Source organism: Juglans regia, chromosome 12 (assembly GCF_001411555.2).
Source record: "Juglans regia cultivar Chandler chromosome 12, Walnut 2.0, whole genome shotgun sequence".
Lineage (NCBI taxonomy): Eukaryota > Viridiplantae > Streptophyta > Magnoliopsida > Fagales > Juglandaceae > Juglans > Juglans regia.
The window spans coordinates 18,559,650-18,579,214 of record NC_049912.1 but is presented as its reverse complement, the minus strand read 5'-3'; the positions used below and the strand labels follow the sequence as shown (position 1 = coordinate 18,579,214).

Genomic DNA, 19,565 nt, shown 5'->3' with positions numbered 1-19,565 from the left:
ACATCTTCTGTGCCAGGTAAGCAGGTAAAACATTGCACAGAATTGGGTTCACCCTCCTCATTAATACATGGACCCCCTTCACAGAAAGACACTTCAGCAGTTATACTTTTCTCTCGAGTCCCAACAGGTAAGGAAAGTATTGCTTGGTGAGAAAAACTTTCCAAATTAGCTAGGATTGGATCTAAGTCCATCTAGCAAACAGGCTAAGCTTTACCATGCATATTAGGCTCACAAAAGGAAATATTTATCTCATTAAGACTTGAGTCCTTCTCAGCAACAGAATGTTGACTCTCAAAACTTTCCTTATGGGATAACCCATATTAGAGGAATCCTACACAACTGGAGCCTACTGATTAGGATCTCTTCCTGTGACTTAACTCCATCATTCTCTCTAGTTGCCTTAACCAACTCCGCCATCGAAGGAAACTCCTACACTTCAGCCTTAACATCCTCCCTCACCACCTTCTTTCCTAAAACAACTTCATCCATGTCACCTCCCCTCCCTTCTGCTTGTTGTCCCCTCTGATGGTGGTTTTGGCCAGAAGAGCCACCATACTTACAACCATCAAAGATATTAGTATTCATAAGTCGTGCTCTAAGCCAAGGGCCATACTGCTGGGATTTCAGATCATCCTTTTGTTGTTCAAATCTTGGCCTTGAGCAGCTCTTCCCCTTACGAAACAAGACGCCACACTGAAAACAGAAGTTTTGCAATCTCCCATATTTAAAAGATATCCAATACTACTACTCCTCGAACACCAACAACTTTCCTTGCAAGAGAGTTTTATGGAGACCAACTGCCACCATGCAGAACCATCAGACCCAGCATCAACCCTCATGACATGCCCAAGTGAGGATCCAAATTGTTCCCCCACCTCTTCTGTCATTGCAGCCAAAGGAAGTTTGTGGAGTTGAACCCAAAATGGTTCAAAAATAAGCTGCAAAGCATTGATGGACACAGTCTCATCCACCTCTAGCAAAGTTAATAAGTTCCTATCAAAGAACCATGGGCGACCACTAAGCACCTTCTCTTTATCATGCACCTGCTAAAACTCAATCAAGAAACATTGATCACCCAAATCCTTGAATCTCACCCATCCATGCCTCCAAACTTGAGACATGGTCTCCCTGAAAGCCTCATTGTTGACACCTTTCTCAAATAAAACTCCGTCAATGACACAATGTTTCCTACGTACACCCCCCTTCTCCTTTTCCTTTCCTTTTTCCCCCTTCTTTCTTCTTGTCGCTCACTCTCTCCCTTCTCTAGTGCTCTCTCTCTCCTCACTCTGCCATTGCTAAGATTTTTTCTCTCTTATTGCTGCGAGTAGAACATTTATAGTAGTGCGAATTCTTATTTTTTTTTTTTCTCTTCTTGCTGGGAGTAGAACATAGCAGCTTTATATATAGCTTCTTTGAGGAAGAAAAAAAAGATGGTAAATTCCGTGACGATGGGTTCGAATCTTTTTGGGTTTTTGTTGTCTATTAAACATTTTCAAATTCATAAAGAAAAGCACAAAAATTTGGATGCATATGCCAAAAATCAGTCGCCATAGAAAAAAACGGAGGAAGAGAGAGGAGAGGGGGAGAAAGAGAGAGAGAACGAGGGGGGAAGGAGAGAGGGGAGAAACTATAAAGAGAAAGTGGGATTTGCCTGTGAGTGGTTCTATTGTTCTTCTCTTAAAATGTTTACGTGTAAAATTTTGATTGGAGGGTATAAAATTCCTTTATTCACCTAATCCTGTTTGAAGTTAATCCCTATATGTTTATAAATTTGTATTTTTTTAAAAATTTTTTAAGATGGTTCGAATTCGTTACAAGACTTCTTCGTTGGAATGCAATCATCAACGTGGCTTACCACCCGAACCTTCTATCTTATCTCTGATAATTCTTGATCCTACGTTCGCCGGAAATTTTGTGGAGGCAGAGGGGCAAGTCTCCGGCTACAATGGCGAGGGACTTGCCGATGGGCCCTCAGCTGGAATAGTGACATCAAGCGAGAATTTCCGAGCCCTTGCGTATGTTCTTATTAATCTCTCTCTCTCTCTCTCTCTGTGTGTAATTATTGTGATATGGTTGTGAATATTGCTATCTGGCTTTAATTGGAAGCCGGTTACGATTAGTCTTTTGACTGAAAATACGATGTTCGAAGTGTAGGGGTAGTAACCGCTTACTCTGCACGAACACTCAGCTAAGGAGTGTTCATTGATTGAAAATAAGAGGTTCAAAGTATAGGGGCCCTCACTGCTCAGGGAGTCTCACAAAGAAAATGATCTCACTCCAGCTCCTTCAAGCCGCCCCACAGCATATAAGCTCGCCCAGTTCGCACCTTTCACCATTGCTCGGTCTCGTGTCATGCTCTTCCATGTCTCAGCTCAAGCAGTATCACTCCCAACTCATACGACTCGGCCTCTCGGCCGATAACGATGCTATGGGCAGAGTTGTCAGGTTCTGTGCTATCTCCAAAAATGGTGATCTGCGTTATGCTCTACAAGTTTTTGATACAATTCCTCAGCCAGATACCTTCATTTACAATACCATAATGAGAGGTTACTTGCAATGTCAACTCCCCAGAAACTGCGTTCTCTTGTACTCGCAGATGTTGCACGAATCTGTTACACCCAATGGATTTACCCTCCCTACTGTTATAAGAGCTTGTAGCGACGATAATGCTATTGAAGAGGGGAAACAAGTACATGCCCATGTTGTAAAATTCGGGTTTGAAGCAGATGTTTATTCTCAAAATAATTTGATTTATATGTACGTGACTTTTCAGTCTTTGGAGAAAGCAAGAATGGTCTTTGATAAGATGCTTGTGCGGAATGTTGTGTCTTGGACCAGTTTAATTAGTGGGTACTCACGGTGGGGGTTTGTTGACAAGGCTTTTGAAGTTTTTAAGCTCATGCCAGAGAGGAATTCTGTTTCTTGGAATGCCATGATTGCAGCCCATGTTCAGAGCTATCGTTTCCATGAGGCATTTGCTTTGTTTGACAGGATGCGAGCTGAAAAGGTGGTATTGGATAAGTTTGTGGCGGCTAGTATGTTGTCAGCTTGTACAGGTTTAGGAGCTTTAGAGCAAGGGAAGTGGATACATGGGTATATCGACAAAAGTGGAATTGAATTGGACTCAAAGCTTGCAGCAACTATTATTGACATGTACTGTAAGTGTGGTTGCTTGGGGACAGCTTTTGAGGTTTTCAATGGGTTACCCCACAAGGGAATATCTTCATGGAATTGCATGATTGGTGGTCTAGCAATAAATGGGAAAGGAGAGTCTGCCATTCAGCTCTTTAAAGAGATGGAGAGGCAGATGGTAGCTCCTGATAACATCACTTTCGTGCACCTCCTCAGTGCATGTGCTCATTCGGGGTTAGTTGAGGAAGGGCGTCATTACTTCCATCATATGGTTGAAGTACATGGTATTGAACCCAAAAGAGAACATTTTGGATGCATGGTTGATATTCTTGGAAGAGCTGGAATGCTGGAGGAAGCAAGAAAGCTTATCAATGATATGCCCATGAGCCCTGACGCAAGTGTCCTGGGTGCTCTTTTTGGAGCTTGTAAAATTCATGGAAACGTTAAGTTGGGAGAGGAAGTGGGGAAGAGAGTAATTGAACTAGAGTCCAATAACAGTGGGCGCTATGTGTTATTAGCCAACCTATATGCCAATGCTGGTAGATGGGAAGATGTGGCCAATGTGAGGAAACTGATGAATGACAGGGGAGTGAAGAAAGTTCCTGGTGTTTCCATGATCGAATTGGAGGGTGTCCTCAATGAATTCATAGCAGGGGAAAGTGCTCATCCTCAAGCTGCAGAGATTTATGCCAAGGTAGACGAGATGTTGGAGCGTATAAGATTTGTCAGCTATGTACCTAACACAGATGGAGTATCTTGTTTTGATATTGAGGAGGAGGAAAAGGAGAAGCCCCTGTACTACCACAGTGAAAAACTGGCAATTGCCTTTGGCCTGTTAAAGACTAAACCAGGAGAGACTCTTCGTATCACAAAGAATCTGCGAGTCTGTAAAGATTGTCACAATGTAACTAAGCTCATCTCAAAGGTTTATGATCGCCAAATAATCGTCAGGGATCGCAATCGCTTCCACCATTTTAGAATGGGAGAGTGTTCTTGTAAAGATTACTGGTAAACCCATGTGTGCATCTTTTGTTTTGCCTGAATGGACAGGCAATCATGTTGGTTGTCCTTAAAACTCATCAAAAAGGGATTGCTAATACATACTATAAGTATTTATACGTGCTCTACTTGGTTTCTTAGAAGATTTAATTAGCAAACCTCTTCATTGCTTATTGAGGTTCCCACAAAGCTCTAAGAAAAGAGCTATCTATGGTTTGGATTGTTTGAGTTGGTTATTGGGTGAATCTTATATTTGTTATGAGCTACTTGTGGAAGTGGGGTACACTAAACAGGTCACAGGTACCAAAATTGTGACTGATAACTACTCATCTCTGTTGACACCATCTGCATGAGGGCACTTCAGATGGTAACTAGTCTTCTGGCTCTCTCTATATGCTCAAAAGTTGGCACGTCTGCAACTAAATATATGTGGTTTGAAAAAGTGAAGCGGGATGTGAGGTATGATCTTCTTGCTGAGGAGATGAAATTTATGATTTTATAACCCTGTGAAATTTTTCAGGGTGACCAAACATACTCTACTAAACCACAAATAGTGAGATAATACTTCCTTCGATCCCAGTTTCTACCTAAATATAGTGTGATATTATTCATCAACAAAAAATGATATATTACAAAAGTAGAGTAGTCTGTTGAACTCATAAATAGATTGCAGTTGTGCTTGGGTTAATTATGTCTTCACCATAGCTTTCGTCTATTTTGTGTGGTCATCTAACTTGATTATGTTAATCATATCCCGTGCATAATTTTTTTCAACAATCTGAGTCTTTTTTCTTTTTTAAAATCCCAATTGACCTTGAAATCAATCAATTTAGATCGAAAGGACTCTGAGAAATCTGAGGATGTAACTCCTGTAAAGCAGGTATCTGTTTCCTGGAAACCCCCACTTCACAGTTCAGCCACCCTCTCTCTATGGCTGCTTGCTTCCTAAATCCATCATATAGATATATAATCTTGATGCCAGGGCGGTAGGAGAAACAATTACCTTCGATTGATTGCGTATGAATATGGGTTTCTTTCCTTACTAAATCTTACGTTGGCCTTAGCTGTTCGGACTTTGGATTCTCTTCAACTTCTTCATCCAAAACAAAGCCAAATTCCAAAGCCCTATGAACATAGAAGTCTCAAAAACCCCCTCTCTGCACTCTATACCTACTACAGGTTTCTGTCCTTCGGTTCTAACAGTTCGTTGAGGTTGTTTTTTTTTTTTTTTTTGTCTTTTTCAGTATTATTTTTATTTTCAATTATCCTTTTGCCTTTCCAAAACAATTTTCAAGGTTAAAACTTTCGCTTCATTAGCCCCAGAGCAGTTATAGGTAACTCCAATGTTTTTCTTTATATATCTTAACAAACAGAACGAAGGTAATAATTGATTGGGGCATTGCTGATTGTTTTTTCTTGAATTATATTTGCATGCAATGTTTGATATCTGAGCCATTTGAGTTTGAGTAATTTTGTTGTTCCTTTTCTTTTTCCAAATCTAGAATGACTGAAAGCCAGCTAGTGATTGGGCTTTCATGGGAACAGAAGCTGCCAACTTTGTCATTAGGAACGCATGGGTCTGTTTACTGATCAACAAGGAAAAAAACAAGCCCCATAATGAGTCTCTGAGCAAATCCCAAAACCACTGAAGCGACTGCACTTTTGGAGATCCCAATCCGAGCTCGTTGATGGACTCTTCGTCCCTCCGAATGACCCAAGAAAGTTAAACAAGTTGATGAGAAAGCAACTCAAAGATACTGCCGGCAAGAGTTGGTATGTCAGTGTTTCAACGAGATTATATGTTAGCGTTTTTTTCATTTGATACGATCGGTTGCAGGGAAAGTGGAAGAAAGGAAACATTGAAATTGTGCGGAATTCTCTGTTTATGGTTTCAAGCTGTTGAGTTTCTGTCTTCAACTGACTCGGATAGTTTTAGGCGTAAACGAGAGGAGGAAATTTCTTTTGGTACTCAACTATCAACATTCTTGAAGAAGTATCGTTTTTCCTCCCCCTAAAACTCAGCGACCAAACAGAGCCAAACCATAGGTTTGTTGACATAGATTTTCTGTGGCACTTCTAATTTTGCCAGATTATTCTCTAACACTTATGGGTTTGCATTGCTGTGAGTTGCTTGCTCAACGATTCAACCTCATGTGCTTTTGGGATGTGCCATTTTTGTAAATTTAGGCCCTATAGTTGTGTTATTAAATGTAATCTTCTGCATGAGGTGGTTCACTTCAGATAAATTGGAAACTGCCAGAGAGATTATGTAGAAGGTTGGGCACTTCATGTAATGATCCCGACCTATGCTTTAGGGATTGATTGGATTCATATTGAGCATTATAAAATTTCTGCTTACTATGTGTTGAATGTAAAATGTGTTATTGGCCCTATGTTAAATAAATAACCAACTGAAACTGAAAGTGAAAATTGATTGATATTTCCACAACATAAATAGAACTGAAATTGGTAATAGTAATGACTTTACGGCAGTGGTGTTTGTTCAAGCTGTCAATGACTCTGATATGCACCTCTTTTTTCTTTTCCTTATTTTTGGAAAAAAAAAAACCTATGATTTGCATACTCTTGCTTATCTGCATATCTTTTTGTGACCTTGCACACAACCTCTTGGGTGATAAATTTACCCTGCACCATCAAAATTAGTTTCCATGACCATGTGTAAGAAGAGCACATGTAGTTTGGACAACAATCTTTGTTTGTATTTGATTTATTTTTTCGAATAGCCAGAATATCTTATCAACTGAATGATTTTAATTTTCGCATGTTGTCTTATGCTGCTCTCGTGTTCATGCTCAAACCTTTTGAAGGAAACGCTAGGTTCAAGAGATAGAAGAAAAGAATTGACGAGCCGGAAATGATAAATGGAAGAGAAAGGTCCAGCAGTCGCAGAAGTATCAAAGAGAGAGATAAAGAAGGCAATACTTTGTCACAACCCACGAATGAAGTGCTTGGGCATGGGCCTTGGGCTAGTTTAATTCCATTTACAATTGATTTTATTATGATTTGGCAGGTTATTTGGACTATAATGTAACTAGTGGGCTTGGGCCCTTAGTTTTATTTTCTTGTATGCTCTTAGTTGTGTTAGCACAGACCCATGTAGGGGTCATCTTCCTTACGTATGAGTCAGGAGCTCTAGGTTTCATCTATTCAAAAAGTTAATGCAAATTCTATTTCTCTTTCTCTTATCATCTTCTTCCTTTCTTCAATAGAGATGCTCCCCTTGAAGTGAGCAATTTCTATGTATTTCTCTTTAAGTAACTTGAGGTGCATTACATACTTGTACCATACAGACATGAGACAAAATTCCTTGACCTAATTTGAAGTCCTTGGCTAGATTATCATGTGCTTTAGAATATTGATCTTTGAAACACCATTCCTTGACTTAATTTGAACTTCTTGCTTGTATCTAAGGAAATCAAGATAATTCCCTAGAAACTCCTCTCTAAAGATAGGCAGAAATGCCCATTAAATTTAAGATGTCATCGATTTGATTATGTGTTTTGGTTATTTCATTAAACACAAACAAATTCAAATTTTGCTAGGCAGTACTGTATTCAATGAATAAAGATGGATTATCATATATGATAAGTGTTATTTTTATATAATTTTTATCATTATTTTATTTATAAAAATTGTCATTTTTCCTTCAAAACTATTGATCTTATTTTATTTCTGCATATATTTATTTTCTTGGATTTGAAGGAATGAGAAGATTTAATACAAAAGGAGAGCATTTTGGTACAAAAGAAGAGACTACGGATCCAGACCAATGAGAGGCAATAAGATCTGAAGAGAGCCGATGAGATTTGGGCGAGGAGTCTTGTCCCGTGGGCATTGAAGAGATTTCTCTCGTCCAAAGGCGAGAAGACTTATCTCTTGGTAGGCAAGGAGACACGCAACCTGAAGGCGCAAAGATTTGGCGACAAGGCTCTATGCGGTTAGATTAGGTGACTAGTCTAAACAACCAACTTAAAAGACTAACCTAAACAACATCGTGGGCAACAACTAGAAAAGGCGAGACGAGTCTTTCATCCAACTCAGGAGTCTTTTCACTTGGTAGGTGAGGAGAGAGCCATGTGGTCTTTGTGACCTCCACGCCTGTTCATTTGTAACCTTCCTGTTAGTTATATTCAGCGCATACAACATCTACCCGGTGAGACCCTTTCCAGTTTCACAATCAATCTGCTGACAACCAAATTCTTCTGAACTCCGCGATTCAAGTCGCTATCACTAAATCTTCCATTTTAGATAATTTCAATATTCTTGGGATAATTTCCTTTTATGTTAATATCAATCTTTACAAATTATTTTCTAGATTTGTAGGCTAGATTGTAGTCGTATATATTTTGTTTCCGGATTTGAGTTTTGAAATCTATTTAATTTGGTTTTGTGGGATGAATAAGGGGTCTTGGTTCTTAATCTTAGTTTTAATTTTAGTCTTGGTCTGAGTTAGGGAGTTTTAAATGGGAGTCAAGAATTTTTATGTTTTTAAAGTATGAGTTTGAGTTTACACTTCCAGAATTTATTCTTTAAGTGTTCTTTCGAGAAGGTGGAACTTGAGAGCAAAGGTCTGGATAACTTTCTATGTATTTGCAATTTTGTTATTTTGTTTTAGGTAAAAAAAAAATAGAGGCTATTAGATTTAGTCTCCATAGCATATACTCCTCCTTAGGAGTATGAAATGTGATAGTATCACTCTTCCTTTGGAAGATGAATCGTTTAGTTCTATTTTTACAGAGCGCTTTCTCTGTGTCATGAGAGTTTATAAAAGTTAAGACAATGTTCGTCACAAAGAAATTTGTGGGCAGGGGAGTCCCTAAGAGATGAATAGTTTGGCTTGTAATTTGTATTAATTAGTCACAGCTGTAATTTCGATTTAATGAAATGAAGCCTATTTTCATTAAAAAAAAAAAAAAAGTAGATGTAAGTCTTAAGGGCATAGTCATTGCCAAGTTCAAAATTTAACTAGAATCTCAACTTTTAGATATAGCATCAACTTTTTGTTAGGTGAATTCATATTAGATTAGTTATCTTAAAGTAAAAATAATAAAATAATATTATATATTTTAATAATATTTAACAGATTTTTTTTTTTATATATATTTTACAAATACACTTCATATATTAATTAATAATTTCATTTTAATTAGAGAATTCTTCCGCAACCCAAAACCAATTACCAACAACATGTTAGGCCATTAGTGATCGTGTCCAATAATTGTTTATTTATTTGCTTTATACTGTATTTATATTTGTCTGGTCTTTTTTTTTTTTTTTTTTTGCTTCTAAATAAATAGTAACTGTCCATAAAAATGGGATAGAAATATAAAATCTTTCAAAAATAAATTTTAATGTTACACAACATTTTATTTCATTTTCTTTTGAGTTATTTATATATTATTTTTCTCTTTTATAAATGATTTTTATTTAATGACTTATTTAGATATATCATTTCCAAACGTAAATATCTCTTTGATTGTCGGATAATTTTAATAGCTCAATAACATATCTGATATTAATAACACTATTTCAAGTAGATTTACAATTTTTAATGTAATATGATTTGATTCTATCATTTCCTGTAGCAATTGATTTCCTTCATTTTTATTTTTATTTTTCTAACTGGGCAGGACGTTGTGTCGTTTAACCAGGGGCTGGGCTTTTTCTCTTTGGGCTGGGCTTCCAGACGGGTTGGGCTTGAGTTTTTAACTTGCAGGCGTTAGATATGAAAAATAAATCAATTCAAAATTTAGCCCATCTAAAACTTTTATCACAAATTACCTATAATATTTGCAGTTCTCCTATATGTATACAGTCGTTGGATACAACCGACGTGGAGTCGTCCATACGATGTCAGATTTAAAATGAATTGTTTACTCTTTTTATAAACGCACATGTTCTCTAAATGAAATGAATAGTAAGTGTTTGTAAAAAAGACTCAAAGTAAAATCTTGTGACGTTGAATGTGGATATGAAAACACGTGGATGCAAGTTGACGTTGGCGATGGGTCTGTCGTCGCTAGGTTCTCGTCGGCAGTCCCAGACATTGGTGAGCTAGAAGAGGAAGAAGAAGTTGCAGGCGAGAAAAAGATGTTGAGGAATAACGTGAACGTGGGTGTACGAGGGGGAAATTCAAAACGTGTATTTGTTTGACTTTTTGGTATAATTTTAGGTTGTGATAAACACACGTTTAACATTAGAAAAAAATGCCACATCACATTTCATGTGGAGTATGAGAAAGCAGTTCTTCTTTATACATTCGTTAGATACAACTAACGTGCAGTTGTCCATGCCACGTTAGAATTAAAAAGATGTTCTCAAAACCGAATCCTCTTATTAACATGATGCTTGGGGACGAAAGTGCAGGCGAGTACGGTCGGGAAAGTTCATCCGGCAAAAACACGTAATGTAAGTTGAACGACTAGATACTCTTGATTCGAAGTGATTTACTGTCGAACAATTGAGAGAAAAAATCAGGTGATTGAAAAAGAGGCAGCATATATTCGACGAGTTGATGGGACAGACGGGCATGGGATGGAACGCTTCCTCGACATCTGTGATAGCCAGCAATGAGCATTGAGTAAACACCACCAGGGTAAGCTAATTTAACCAATACATGTTTCCTTTATTTTTTACAGCTTCGTAACAAATACGTTATACCAAAACGTGTCATTATTCGAACAACTTGAATAATGACAAGAAGTATTTTCGGAACGCGGACTACCTATTTTGCGCCAAGTTATGCACTATCTTTGGCACGCAGCCCCCACAGGCACATTGCACAGTCCATCAGCCAATCAAGTGGAGGACGGTGGTGATGAGTGTCACCTTGATGCTGAGATGCAAAATCCCACAACTATTTCCATGAGGACAGTACCATCGGGTCCTTCAACACGCAAGTGCTACGAGGGCATGGCTAAGGCTTCCGCACCAAAGCGAAGCAAGGGGCCTGCACCAAAAATGGGCAATGACGACAATCATAGCTTTGCGGATTGTCACTTTGTTGCTGAATATAAAGTTCAAGATTCCGGTGCAAAAATGGTTCCGAGCCTATGACGAGCTACGTGAATCATCCCTTGAGCGGCAGGACTTTTTAACTATGGATGATGGGTATCTAGAGTTGTGGGCCATGCACTTTTAATATTTTCAATTCTTCCATATACAGTCGTTAGGTACAACCGACGTGCAGTCGTCCATGCTACGTCAGATTTAAAATGAATTGTTTACTCTTTATCAAAACCCACATGTTCTCTACATGAAATGAATACCAAGTGTTTGTAAAAAAGACTCAAAGTAAAAACCTGTGATGTTGAATGTGGATGTGAAGACTCGTGGATGCAAGCTGATGTTGGCGGTGGGTTCGTCGTCGGTAGTCCTAGACAGTGGTGAGCTAGCAGAGGAAGAAGAAGTTGCTGAGGAAGAACGTGGGCGTTGGGGTGACAACTCAAAACGTGTATTTGTTTGGTCTTTTTGTATAATTTTAGGTTATGAGAAACGCACGTTTAACATTAGAAAAAAACGCTACATCACATTTCGTGTGGAGTATGAGAAATCAGTTCTTCTATATACAGTCGTTAGATACAACTGGCATGCAGATGTCCATGCCACGTCATATTTAAAATGAATTGTAGAAGTTAAAAGCGCATTGCCCACAACTCTCGAGACTCATCATCCATAGTTAAAAAGCCATATCGCTCAAGTGATGATTCACGTAAAGCGTCATAGGCACAGAACCAATTTTCCACCAGCATCTTGGGCTTTATATTAAGTAGCAAATTGACACAATCAGCAAAGCTATCACTGTCATCGCTGCCCATTTTTGGCGCAGACCTCTTGCTCCATTTTGGGGAGAAAGCCTCAGCCATGCCCTCGTAGCACTTGCGTGTTGAAGGACCCGATGTTGATGTCCTCATGAAAATAGTAGTGGGATTCTGCATCCCAGCATCAAGGTGACGCTCCCCATCTACGTCCTCCACTTGATTGGATGCTGGACTATGCGATGTGCCTGTGGGGGCTGGCGTGCCAAAGGTAGTGCATAACTTGGCGCAAAATGGATAGTCCGCATTCCGGAAATACTTATTGTCATTACTCACCTAGTTCAAATAATGACACGTTTTGGTATAACATATTTGTTAAGAAACTGTAAAAAATGAATGAAACATGTATTGGTTAAATTAGCTTACCCTGATGGCATTTGCCCAGTGCTCATCACTGGCTATCACAGATGTCGTGGAACCGTCACATCCCATACCCGTATGTCCCATCAACTCGTTGAATATGTGCTGCCTCTTTTTCAGCCGCTTTATTTTCTCCCTTACTTGTTCGGTAGTAAATCTCTTCGAACCAAGATTATCAAGTCGTTCAACATACATAGCGTGATTTTTCCGGCCGTACTAGCCCTTAAGTAACGTCCACAAGCATCATGTCAATAAGAGCATTATCTAACCCACCGGAAGTTATACCCACCGGACATAACTTTCGTTGGGTTAGAGAATGCTCTGATAAACATGATGCTTGGGGACGTTACTGAGGGGCGAGTACGGCCGGGAAAATCAAGCAATGTATGTTGAACGACTTGATACTCTTGGTTCGAAAAGATTTACTACCGAACAAGTAAAGGAAAAAATAAAGCGATTGAAAAAGAGACATCACAAGTTCGACGAGTTGATGGGATAGACATGCACGGGATGTAACGCTTTCTCGACACCCGTGATGGCCAGTGATGAGCATTGGGAAAATGCCACCGGGGTAATCTAATTTAACCAATACATGTTTCCTTCATTTTTTACAATTTTATGTTATACCGAAACGTGTCATTATTCGAACAAGGTGAATAATGACTAGAAGTATTTCTAGAACGCGGACTACCCATTTTGCGCCAAGTTATGCACTATCTTTGGCACGCAAGCCCCCACAGGCTCATCGCACAGTCCATCAGCCAATCAAGTGGAGGACGGTGGCTAGGAGCGTCACCTTGATGCTGAGATGCAGAATCCCACTACTATTTCCACGAGGACAGCACCATCGGGTCCTTCAACACGCAAGTGCTACGAGGGCATGGCTGAGGCTTTCGCACCAAAGCGAAGCAAGGGGTCTGCGCCAAAAATGGGCCGCGGCGACGACAATCATAGCTTTGCTGATTGTGTCACTTTGCTGCTGAATATAAAGTCCAAGATTCCGGTGGAAAAATGGTTCCGTACTTATGACGCCCTACGTGAATCATCCGTTGAGCGGCATGGCTTTTTAACTATGGATGATGAGTATCGAGAGTTGTGGGCCATGCGCTTTTAATATTTTCAATTCTTCTATATACAGTCGTTAGGTACAATCGAGGTGCAGTCGTTCGTGCTGCGTCAGATTTAAAATGAATTGTTTACTCTTTATCTAAACCCACATGTTCTCTACATGAAATGAATACCAATTGTTTGTAAAAAAGACTCAAAGTAAAAACCTGTGACGTTGAATGTGGTTGTGAAGACTCGTGGATGCAAGCTGATGTTGGCGGTGGGTTCGTCGTCGGTAGTCCCAGACAGTGGTGAGCTAGCAGAGGAAGAAGAAGTTGCTTGCGGGAAGATGTAGCTGAGGAAGAACGTGAACGTGGGCGTGGGGGTGACAATTCAAAACGTGCATTTGTTTGGCCTTTTTGTATAATTATAGGTTATGACAAACGCATGTTTAACATTAGAAAAAAAAAGCCACATCACATTTCGTGTGGAGTATGAGAAATCAGTTCTTCTATATACAGTCGTTAGATACAACTGGCATGCAGATGTCCATGCCACGTCATATTTAAAATGAATTGTAGAAGTTAAAAGCGCATGGCCCACAACTCTCGAGACTCATCATCCATAGTTAAAAAGCCATATCGCTCAAGTGATGATTCACGTAAAGCGTCATAGGCACGGAACCAATTTCCCACCAGCATCTTGGGCTTTATATTAAGTAGCAACTTGACACAATCAGCAAAGCTATCACTGTCATCGCTGCCCATTTTTGGCGCAGACCCCTTGCTCCATTTTGGGGAGAAAGCCTCAGTCATGCCCTCGTAGCACTTGCGTGTTGAAGGACCCGATGTTGATGTCCTCATGAAAATAGTAGTGGGATTCTGCATCCCAGCATCAAGGTGACGCTCCCCATCTACGTCCTCCACTTGATTGGATGCTGGACTATGCGATGTGCCTGTGGGGGCTGGCGTGCCAAAGGTAGTGCATAACTTGGCGCAAAATGGATAGTCCGCATTCCGGAAATACTTATTGTCATTACTCACCTAGTTCAAATAATGACACGTTTTGGTATAACATATTTGTTAAGAAACTGTAAAAAATGAATGAAACATGTATTGGTTAAATTAGCTTACCCTGATGGCATTTGCCCAGTACTCATCACTGGCTATTACAGATGTCGTGGAACCGTCACATCCCATACCCGTATGTCCCATCAACTCGTTGAACATGTGCTGCCTCTTTTTCAGCCGCTTTATTTTCTCCCTTACTTGTTCGGTAGTAAATCTCTTCGAACCAAGATTATCAAGTCGTTCAACATATATAGCGTGATTTTTCCGGCCGTACTAGCCCTTAAGTAACGTCCACAAGCATCATGTCAATAAGAGCATTATCTAACACACCGGAAGTTATACCCACCGGACATAACTTTCGTTGGGTTAGAGAATGCTCTGATAAACATGATGCTTGGGGACGTTACTGAGGGGCGAGTACGGCCGGGAAAATCAAGCAATGTATGTTGAACGACTTGATACTCTTGGTTCGAAAAGATTTACTACCGAACAAGTAAAGGAAAAAATAAAGCGATTGAAAAAGAGACATCACAAGTTCGACGAGTTGATGGGATAGACATGCACGGGATGTAACGCTTTCTCGACACCCATGATGGCCAGTGATGAGCATTGGGAAAATGCCACCGGGGTAAGCTAATTTAACCAATACATGTTTCCTTCATTTTTTACAGTTTTATGTTATACCGAAACGTGTCATTATTCGAAAAAGGTGAATAATGACTAGAAGTATTTCCAGAACGCGGACTATCCATTTTGCGCCAAGTTATGCACTATCTTTGGCACGCCAGCCCCCACAGGCTCATCGCACAGTCCATCAGCCAATCAAGTGGAGGACGGTGGCTAGGAGCGTCACCTTGATGCTGAGATGCAGAATCCCACTACTATTTCCACGAGGACAGCACCATCGGGTCCTTCAACACGCAAGTGCTACGAGGGCATGGCTGAGGCTTCCGCACCAAAGCGAAGCAAGGGGTCTGCGCCAAAAATGGGCGGCGACGACGACAATCATAGCTTTGCTGATTGTGTCACTTTGCTGCTGAAAATAAAGTCCAAAATTCCGGTGGAAAAATGGTTCCGTACTTATGACGCCCTACGTGAATCATCCGTTGAGCGGCATGACTTTTTAACTATGGATGATGAGTATCGAGAGTTGTGGGCCATGCGCTTTTAATATTTTCAATTCTTCTATATACAGTCGTTAGGTACAACCGAGGTGCAGTCGTTCGTGCTGCGTCAGATTTAAAATGAATTGTTTACTCTTTATCTAAACCCACATGTTCTCCACATGAAATGAATACCAAGTGTTTGTAAAAAAGACTCAAAGTAAAAACCTGTAACGTTGAATGTGGATGTGAAGACTCGTGGATGCAAGCTGATGTTGGCGGTGGGTTCGTCGTCGGTAGTCCCAGACAGTGGTGAGCTAGTAGAGGAAGAAGAAGTTGCTCGCGGGAAGATGTAGCTGAGGAAGAACGTGAACGTGGGCGTGGGGGTGACAATTCAAAACGTGCATTTATTTGGCCTTTTTGTATAATTATAGGTTATGACAAACGCATGTTTAACATTAGAAAAAAAACGCCACATCACATTTCGTGTGGAGTATGAGAAATCAGTTCTTCTATATACAGTCGTTAGATACAACTGGCATGCAGATGTCCATGCCACGTCATATTTAAAATGAATTGTAGAAGTTAAAAGCGCATGGCCCACAACTCTCGAGACTCATCATCCATAGTTAAAAAGCCATATCGCTCAAGTGATGATTCACGTAAAGCGTTATAGGCACGGAACCAATTTTCCACCAGCATCTTGGGCTTTATATTAAGTAGCAAATTGACACAATCAGCAAAGCTATCACTGTCATCGCTGCCCATTTTTGGCGCAGACCCCTTGCTCCATTTTAGGGTGAAAGCCTCAGCCATGCCCTCGTAGCACTTGCGTGTTGAAGGACCCGATATTGATGTCCTTATGAAAATAGTAGTGGGATTCTGCATCCCAGCATCAAGGTGACGCTCCCCATCTACGTCCTCCACTTGATTGGATGCTGGACTATGCGATGTGCCTGTGGGGGCTGGCGTGCCAAAGGTAGTGCATAACTTGGCGCAAAATGGATAGTCCGCATTCCGGAAATACTTATTGTCAGTACTCACCTAGTTCAAATAATGACACGTTTTGGTATAACATATTTGTTAAGAAACTGTAAAAAATGAATGAAATATGTATTGGTTAAATTAGCTTACCCTGATGGCATTTGCCTAGTGCTCATCACTGGCTATCACAGATGTCGTGGAACAGTCACATCCCATACCCGTATGTCCCATCAACTCGTTGAACATGTGCTGCCTCTTTTTCAGCCGCTTTATTTTCTCCCTTACTTGTTCGGTAGTAAATCTCTTCGAACCAAGATTATCAAGTCGTTCAACATATATAGCGTGATTTTTCCGGCCGTACTAGCCCTTAAGTAACGTCCACAAGCATCATGTCAATAAGAGCATTATCTAACCCACCGGAAGTTATACCCACCGGACATAACTTTCGTTGGGTTAGATAATGCTCTGATAAACATGATGCTTGGGAACGTTACTGAGGGGCGAGTACGGCCAGGAAAATCAAGCAATGTATGTTGAACGACTTGATACTCTTGGTTCGGAAAGATTTACTACCGAACAAGTAAAGGAAAAAATAAAGCGATTGAAAAAGAGACATCACAAGTTCGACGAGTTGATGGGATAGACATGCACGGGATGTAACGCTTTCTCGACACCCGTGATGGCCAGTGATGAGCATTGGAAAAATGCCACTAGGGTAAGCTAATTTAACCAATACATGTTTCCTTCATTTTTTACAATTTCTGAACAAATATTGTATACCAAAACGTTTCATTGTTTGAAAAATGTGAATAATAACTAGAAGTATTTCTAGAATGTGACTATCCATTTTGCATAAAGTTATGCAATATCTTTGGCACACCTGTCACCAGCCCCCATAGGCACATTGTATATTCCAACAGTCAATCAAGTGGAGGACGGTGATGAGGAGCGTCACCTTGATGCTGAAATACAAAATCTCACTACTATTTCCATGAGGGCAGCACTATCGGGTCATTCAACACGCAAGTGCTACGAGAGCATGGCTGAGGCGTCCGCATCAAAGTGGAGCAAGTGGTTTGTGCAAAAAATGGTTCTGTGCCTATGACGCACTACGTGAATCATCCCTTGAGCGGTAAGGCTTTTTAATTATGGATGATGAGTATCGAGAGTTGTGGACCATGTGCTTTTAACTTCTACAATTCATTTTAAATCTGACGTGGCAAGGACGACTGCACGACGATTGTATCTAACGATTATACACAAAAGATCTACTTTCTCATACTCCACACGAAACGTGATGTGACATTTTTTTTTAATGTTAAACGTGCATTTATTATAATCTAAAATTATACCAAAAAGACAAACAAATACACGTACGTGAATGGAATGTGGTTAATTCATTGGTAGTTCTTTGAATATTTTTCAATACATTTTTAGTTTTTTCATTTACATCAGGCAGAGCATTGATATTGACTTAATCAAAAGCCTAGTTAAATGTAAAATATAATGAATTTCATCAAAATAGAGCTTCATTAAATTAGCCAAAGAGATAAGTGTGAAGTTTTGAGATACAGTAAATGGATTGGTTTCTTCAAATTTGAATGGCTACTATTCACTTATCAAATCTATTTTTTATTCTCTTTTAATCTCCAAAGGTCTTTTTATCCACGTTTAATTTTTAACCATCTTGTAATAATAACGTAAGAATCAAATTAAATTATTAATTAACATATGATTAGTATAATTGTAAAATATAAAAAAAATAAAAATATTTTTATTAAAAAAATAATATTATATTATTATTTTGATAAATTCGATAGCTAATTTAATGTGAAGTTATGGCTATGAAAGTTTTAGATTTATAAAAATCATGTATTTTTCATTAAATTTTAAAAATAACTTTGATGAAGTCATTATCAATGCTCTAAATTAGTTTCTACCTTGTTCGAGTCTCCATTTCGTTAGACAAAAAGAGGTTCAAATTTTCTTTATTTTTTTAACCACTAAACTATGCCTTATTTTTTTAACCAATTAAAATATGCCTTCTTTTTTAACCAAGTGCTGTGTGCAAGGGGCATACGTGCCCAGCACGTGCCCAGCACCTCACTAGTAAAGAAAAAATACTTGTGGTTAGCTAGAATAATTGCTCTGGGGCCAATGAAGAGAGAGTTTTACCTTGAGAATATTTTTGGAAAGGCAAACATATAAGTGAAAAAAAGAAAAAAGAGAGTCTGTATTAGATAAACAAAAAATATCAAACTGAAAGAACTGCTAAAACAAAAGGACCAAAACCTGTGGTTGGCACAGAGCGCAAGAGAGGGAGATTTTAAGAGTTATTGTTCTTGGACCAAAAAGATAGGTTTTGGCATGATTTATCTTAACAAACAATTCTGGTACTCTCCTGATTTTTATTTATTTTGCTTGTATTATATATGACTCAAGGGCTTAGCACTCACCAAGCCGAAGTTGGAATCGGAAGAGTCGGAATGCCCTACCTCCGATTCCAACTCAGACTTGGACTTATCTGAGCGGAGTCAGATTTACAAAACGACAAACAAAGCTACAAAATCAACCAAAAAAATAACCTAGCAGATGCAATATCAACCAACAAAGTTACGAAATTAACCAAAAAATCTGGAATTAAGTTTACAAAAAATAATCTGGAAATCAACATACAAAAAATCAACCAAGAAATTAAAATTAACTGTGAACGGAAGAGGCACTTACGAACCACAGTGATGGAACTGACACCGATGACTCGATGGGCAGTGGCACGACGATAAGTCGATGAGAATGAGTGACGTCAATGAGAGTGACTCGGTGAGGTCAGACAGTGAGGGGAAGTCAATGGACGGCTGCACGGCGGGAGAAGAGAGAGAGAGGCAATGGGCTGGGTGGGTGGGTGGGAGAAGCCGGCTTAGACTAGGGTTTCTGAGAAACAGTTAAGTGAGAAACTGAAGAGTGAGGGTGAGGTCAGGAAGAGGGTAGAAACTTAACACCAAAGTCAAAACGGCGTCGTTTCGCTTGAACGT

At 39.5% G+C, this 19,565-nt stretch overlaps 2 protein-coding genes across 7 annotated transcripts; one reads left to right on the top strand and one right to left on the bottom strand.

The window, feature by feature from the left end:
- The first annotated feature begins 1,794 nt into the window (after positions 1–1,794).
- On the top strand, positions 1,795–7,474 carry LOC108979894 (pentatricopeptide repeat-containing protein At5g66520-like). 6 transcript variants are annotated; one of them, XM_035683587.1, is made up of 4 exons: positions 1,814–2,015; positions 2,155–4,590; positions 5,634–5,904; positions 6,960–7,474. In XM_035683587.1, the coding sequence occupies exon 2, from the start codon at positions 2,267–2,269 to the stop codon at positions 4,142–4,144; it is 1,878 nt and encodes a 625-aa protein (XP_035539480.1). In that variant the 5' UTR covers positions 1,814–2,015; positions 2,155–2,266; the 3' UTR covers positions 4,145–4,590; positions 5,634–5,904; positions 6,960–7,474. The 6 variants fall into 6 exon arrangements, with proteins under 6 accessions (XP_018806211.1, XP_035539480.1, XP_035539477.1 ...); XM_035683584.1 differs by having other exon boundaries at positions 5,634–6,177; XM_035683586.1 differs by lacking the exon at positions 6,960–7,474 and adding an exon at positions 5,969–6,948.
- A 3,279-nt stretch (positions 7,475–10,753) lies between these two features.
- On the bottom strand, positions 10,754–19,428 carry LOC108979885. Its single transcript, XM_018950652.2, has 4 exons — positions 19,261–19,428; positions 14,510–15,420; positions 12,336–14,419; positions 10,754–12,245 (listed from the first exon to the last, which is right to left on the bottom strand). The coding sequence occupies exons 3-4, from the start codon at positions 12,522–12,524 to the stop codon at positions 11,787–11,789; spliced, it is 648 nt and encodes a 215-aa protein (XP_018806197.2). The 5' UTR covers positions 12,525–14,419; positions 14,510–15,420; positions 19,261–19,428; the 3' UTR covers positions 10,754–11,786.
- Positions 19,429–19,565: the final 137 nt, after the last annotated feature.